The 6,463-nt window shown below is 41.3% G+C and overlaps 1 protein-coding gene across 12 annotated transcripts in view; it reads left to right on the forward strand.

The window, feature by feature from the left end:
• Window positions 1-6,463, forward strand: part of obsl1b (obscurin like cytoskeletal adaptor 1b) — a 36,166-nt gene that overhangs the window by 27,007 nt on the left and 2,696 nt on the right. For all 12 annotated transcript variants that reach the window (XM_069698877.1, XM_069698878.1, XM_069698881.1 and 9 more), the window contains 4 exons: window positions 164-325; window positions 562-666; window positions 925-1,191; window positions 3,805-4,074. In XM_069698877.1, the coding sequence (XP_069554978.1) occupies window positions 164-325; window positions 562-666; window positions 925-1,191; window positions 3,805-4,074 (804 nt within the window). The remainder of the gene's footprint in view (window positions 1-163; window positions 326-561; window positions 667-924; window positions 1,192-3,804; window positions 4,075-6,463) is intronic.

Consider the following 6,463-nt stretch of genomic DNA (forward strand, 5'->3'; position numbering starts at 1 on the left):
ACAACACTGCCATCTGCCTGCGTATAAAGTTAAATACACTAGGGAGAAGAGCAATAGGATGATATAGACTTTTTGTTCTGACAAAAAAAAACAAAAAAAAAAAGACAAGCTTCATAACCTAATCTCAATGTGAATATTTTTCTCATGCTAATTCTGTTGGCAGAGCGTGAGCTGCTGATTCTGCAGGGCCTCAAGGACCTGCACATCCAGGAAGACCAGAATGCCGTTTTTGTTTGCGAGATCTCTGTGGAGGATGTGCTCGGGGAATGGTACAAAAACGGGGAGCGGATACAGCCAACGAGCACCATCAAGATCCGTCAGGAGGGTCAGCTTGAAAATCGATGACTTTTGATTAAGTTTATGCTCCGATACTCAACGTGTGACCAAATAAGAGAACTTACAAAGATGAGACGTAAAACAAATATTCATGTCAATGAGAAACAAATGTGTCTGTAAATGCATATTTTAGCCAGTAAAACCGAGTTAATCGTTATCCGGCTTGTTAAAAAATGTCAACGGTCTATTAATAATACATTTTTCAAATTTTTTCTCATATTTCAGGGACAAAACATTTTCTTCTCATGTGCAACGTGCGAGCAGAGGACTCTGGAGAGATCAAGTTTGTTGCCAGACATGCTGAATCTGTCGCTTACCTGGAGGTGGAAGGTATTAAAAAACAAAAACTACATCTGCGTATGTATGCATTTCGGTACATGAATAATACTTTGGTTGGTATCAGCACTTAAAAACTGCAGTATAAATTTTCTCGTCAAATGGGGTAAAATGTTTGTCGATTTGTAAAACTTACTTCATCCACACAGTTTGCTCAGTCATTTTGTAAGTCTTTGTAAGTTTATAAAGTCCACGTGTTTTGATTCCTCCTGTCATGTGTCCTCAATTTAAACTTCATATCTTCCTTTGCAGAGCTTCCGGTCAACATTGTCAAGCCTCTGCAGGATAAAACCGCCCTCGAGAAGAGCCGCGTGATCCTGGACTGCACAGTGTCCAACCCCAGATGCAGCATCCGCTGGTACAAAGGCATCAACGTCGTCCTGCCCTCCGAACGCTTTGAGATCTCCAGCGAGGGCTGCTATCGCAAACTGATCATCCAGCAGGTGGCGCTAGATGACGAGGGCACGTATAGTGTGCAGGTTGGAGAGCATACATGCTCTGCAAAACTGACAGTGGAGGGTAAGCGACTTCATGATTAAAGCACTGCGTAGATTATGAGCAAACTTTGGTCATTTGTTTAAGCACGCTCACCATCAGTGCAGAAGACTGTAAACTGACCGAGTGTCTGTTTAACAAGTCAAATTAAAGTCCTGTTTGTCAGTGGAATAGCGTTATGGGGTGGCCGTGCATATCCTGCACTGCTGCTCCTGTCGTATGGAAATGGTAGTCCTATTCAGACTGTAATGTATAATGCTCACGGGCACACTGAATTTGTATCCGAAAGATTCAAACCGTTGTCATCCGTCTCGGCTTCCTGGCCCACGGTGGGACAAGGGTCGACTTCAATACGAATGGCACCACCTAGGTTGTCAGCCCCCACCAGTTTCCACACGCAGACTTCATTGTTATGCATCTCTCACCGGGTTATGACTCAGGTCCTGTCTCTATTGTCAATGACCAGGGATGAACCCTTGTTGACTGACTTGGTTTGACCAAAGAAGGGTTGAACACCGGTCCAACATCCCTAGTCCGACCCCGGTGATTGTTTAAAAGAGGTGTTACTGCAGTGCAACAGAGGGGGCTACATACTGCACATACATACCCTCAGAGTGGCTCCTCCTGGTCGGGCTGTCTAATCACAAAATTTTAGTTGACAATTAATTGTCATGCAAATAATGACAACTAGCAATTTAATGGTCATTTTAGGACACTGTTATTGTACAGAGCCGATAGTTTGATAATATACAGACATCTTATCAAGAAGAGTAGCCATTTCCTGGGGCTTGGGAAAATATACATTACATGTTTGTCTTTAATTTCACGGGGCAGATATGACATAACTTCAGTACTAAACTTTTACTGAAATATATAAAAGCAATTCCAGGTACCCATAATGAAAACAAACAAAGTATCATGGTGGCACCAAATTCTCCACTTAGGTGTCATTAAATCAGAAGGAAGCATACTTCCCATAAGACCCATAAGAGTGATGCAAATCTGACTTTTCTGTTTCTGTTTCATCCAGCTGTTTTTACTCAGATGAAGCGAAACTCTTCTAACAATCATGCAATATGATTTCGATCAGCTCAGATAATCTCGATCAGCCGATTATATAATAATCGTTAGAGGCCCACTCACTGGCAAACTAAGTTAACGCGTGTAATTTCTTAGTTTGGAGGAGGGTGATAATAATCCAGCTTTTGATTATAATTTATCGAGTGCCTGTTCTCTTTTACACTTACCTTATTTAAATTCAAAGTGGCCCTTTTCAACAGCCTGGATTTTTTTTTTTTTTAAAGTTATATTTTTCTGTAATTAAAGAACTAGCATGTCATGGTTTCACAAGGAAAACGGATCCAAACACACATCACTGAGGCACATTGTGAAGCATACTTACCGAGAATAGTTGGAATTACAAAGGTGATCACAACACAGTGGGGAAAGCGGGGTCCAAAGAGCACGCAGGGTCTGAAACTGAAAGGACAATAACAAAGTAAACAGAACTCTAAACTAACTAAGACTAAAACTAAGGCTGAAGCTCCAAGCGAAACTGATGACTAGTGGCAGACTAGTGTTGTGATCCAAATGGCGTACTTGTGCACTAACACTCACTATTTTGAGTGCAGAAGTGCGTTCACATTGTCAAGTACAAAAACGTGCGGTGAACTACAAGTACCTGGATGATGCACTTAAAACTACCCCCCAAAAAAGAAGTTTGAAACGCTGGACACTTTCCACCGTAAACGGTAGCCATCTTGGCTACATAGAGGAAGGGGCGAGGCCACCGGAGTAAATAATTTTCAAATTAAGGCTCTGAGGAAGCTGCAGATGTTCCTGAACACGTCACAAAAGTATTTCTTATTCATGACTGCTGCTGGACAGAAGAATGCGTGTGTTTATTGAGTGTGTTAAACAGAGGGCATGAAAACACGTTGATTTCTGAATAAAAATAATTAAAGCTGCATTATTTTGGCGGGTGATGTGTCCTGACCATGGAAGAGTACTATTTGTTAAGTGTACTACATGAAGTATGTAGAGTGGCTGCAGGTGAGGCAGACTGGGTGAGCGGCAGGACACTGGAGACCTCTGGTGGGTGGAGGGAGTGATTGCAGGTGACAAGCTAAGTAACTGAGGCAGAAAAAAAACTAAACCGTGACAAAGGATGAGAAATGACTGTTCGTAGGTAGTCCCTCTCATGTCTGAAGTGGTTATTCTGAGTTTATATCAGTTGCAATGGACTTTAATGGCTGGTCTGACGAAACCTAAAACATAACATAAAATGTATTATTGTTAAAAAACACACCTTCTTACATGCCAAAAAAAAAAAAATATATATATTTCTGAGCAACATAAACTACTAATAAAGCATACAAATATCAACAGGCCTTATTCATGAAAGAAACTTAGAAATGTAAATGATAAATAACAACATTTGAATTTCATTTAGTTTCCTCAGTATTATGCGCGCTGCCTCACTATCACACAGTCATAACTTTTAGGAAGAAACTCAATGATGCAGGATGTTAACACGAGTGTTTCCTCCAATGACGCGTCAAGATATGTGTCACCTTATTTGTTTTGTTTTTTCTAAATCAGCTAACAGCTCTCCCTCTCTCCTGTGCACTCTCCCAGCCCAGTCTTTGTCGCTGGTCAGAGAGCTGAAAGATGTGGAGGTCACGGCCCCCGACGACGCCTGCTTTGAATGCGAGGTCTCGGTCCCGGTCCTCAAATCCCCCGTGTGGAGTCTGAACGGAGACCCCGTGCAGCCGAGCTCCCGGGTCAGCGTGGAGAAGATGGGCACAGTCCACCGGCTGACCCTCAGGCAAACCTCCACAGACATGAGTGGGGTGGTGGAGTTCACCTCTGGGAAGGCAAAGAGCAGAGCCCAGCTTCGGGTAGTGAGTAAGTAGAATAACAAGCTGTCTTAGGGCATTTTGTCTCGCTATTACCCGAGAAGCTTTACTTTACATGACTTTATATGAAGTCAATGTGGATATAATTTAATTTACTTGCCAGATTAATTGAAGGCTGCATAATCAGGGCACGCTTGAAGTATGACAGTTCACAATGACCGCAGCGAGTCATTCACAAACACTTCAAAATAATCTATTTAGTTCATTAAATTGATAAAGAAATCCTTTTATTGGATAGGAGAATCTAATATTAACTCGAATTGGTTGGAAATGTCATGCTGCTCACTGCAATCAACAGTAAAAGTGAATTTACTTGCTACTGTAACATTCAATTTGCAACTAAGTGATGCAGTTTCAAATATCGCCACTAGATGGAGGTAATAATAAAGTCTTGAGTTTGCCCTTTTCAACTGTTAAGGCCGAGGTGGCCAAATTCTTTCCTATGAAGGGGCCATAAATGAATGTGGGTGGAGGGCCGGGGGCCAAACATAAATATTCATGCAATTTGATGTTGCATTTCATTAAAATATGAAATACTTTACATAAAATTAACACTGTATTTCTAAAACAAAACTTCAGAGTAATCAAAACACTACTTTTTAATCTGCTTAATAGTAATCATATTAAATCACAATAATCATTCTCAAAAACAAAAATTCAATTCAATTTCATTTATATAGCGTCAAATCACAGCACAGGTTATGGTGCAGTGGTTAGCACTGTCGCCTCACAGCAAAAAGGTTCTGGGTTCGAATCCGGTCCTGGGCCTTTCTGTGCGGAGTTTGCATGTTCTCCCTGTGCTTGCGTGGGTTCTCTCCGGGTTCTCCGGCTTCCTCCCATCATCCAAAAACATGCACTTCAGGTCAGGTTACCTGGCGCCGCGGTCGTGGCAGCCTGCTGCAGCATCTCCCCCCTGAGAGCCCCCCTGCTGTAGTGAAGAAATTTCCCCTCGGGATTAATAAAGTGTATAAAATCAAAAAAAAATCAGTGCACTTAACATAGTAAACTCCTTACAACAGAACTTTACAACATTATAGAGAGAAACCCAAAACTTAAATGAGTCCCATGTCAGCAGCAGCTGGGGCAGCTTTAAAAGGAAGAAAAACCTTCAGCAACGGGAAGAAAAAAAAAACCTCCTTTTTAACAAGAAGAAACCTTCAACCGAAGCAGGCTCGGAGGTGGGCGGTCATCTGACTCGACCAGTTGGGTGAGGGGGAAGCAGAGAGAGAAAAGAACAGCATAGCTGATAAAAAAAAAAAAAACGCCATATGTTTATATTTGGGAGAATAATCACGACCTTGTTAAATGTCATAGCTTGCCAAATATAACGTGCAGGTCCTAATTTGGCCAGCTCCGCTGTAAGGTAATATCACAGGTCCACTAAGTGAAATAATTAATTCTCAAGTAGCAGGGAGGGGGGGAGGGGATATTGAAATGAAATAGTGTTTTGGTTGTTTTAGCTAAACAACTAAAAGGACATCTTTGCATTTGAAACACACTCAAAAACAAAAACATAAACCCTTCAGCCTGACACTGAATTATCCAGGTGGCGTGCTAAAGTGTGTAGCATGACTTGGCGCCGCACATGCAGCACATAGTAATAAATACAGTAAATGCTTTGGCTCCGACGGTGCTGCATCCTGAAAGTAAGAGAGGGTGTTAATGGTCCTACTCTATCAACATGTAGGTCATGCAACTCAGAAGAGCACATATTCACAGAACCTTCTGGAGCACTTTAAATGTGCAGGACAGTAAAACTATCTTTAGTTTTATTAGGTCGGCTTGAAGCGAACAAGTGTTATGTTCAGTCATCCGGTGGTACACCTGATGTAAAATCAACACGGGCAACATGTAGCAAAACCAGAGGTCATGCACAGCTATGAAAAGTGGTTGAAAACTCTGTTAAGAGTTGTGATAAGACAGTATGAGTGCCGGCAACACAGAATGACTCCGGTAAAGGTTTTTAGATTTGCTTTTGTATCTATTAATCAGCTAAATTGAGGTCATATCAGAATCAGGATCAGAATCGCTTTATTGGCCATGTATGTTGACACATACAAGGAATTTGACTCCGGTTTTAGGTTCGCTCTCAGCGTCCCAAAGAAAAAAAAAAAGAAAAAAAAACCTAGACAGACATAAATAGACATATAAAACATAAATAGACATATTTCCGGGATAGAAATGAATAAGTATATATACATATATACACCTAAAACAGTGGTGCAATTGCACCTAGTGCAAATTGTGCTGATGCGGTTGGGTGTGGTACAAAAAGGTCCAGTGATGTAAAACGAACATGTGCTACCGGAACATCAATCTGAGAATATTATTTGTTTAACTGACTTCGGGTGTTACATTTAATATTCAGGAAATAATTC

The sequence above is a fragment of the Brachyistius frenatus genome, unplaced genomic scaffold, assembly GCF_029030835.1.
Source record: "Brachyistius frenatus isolate BFR_SWC_R1_liver_20210118 unplaced genomic scaffold, ASM2903083v1 Contig_28, whole genome shotgun sequence".
In the NCBI taxonomy this organism is placed as follows: domain Eukaryota; kingdom Metazoa; phylum Chordata; class Actinopteri; family Embiotocidae; genus Brachyistius; species Brachyistius frenatus.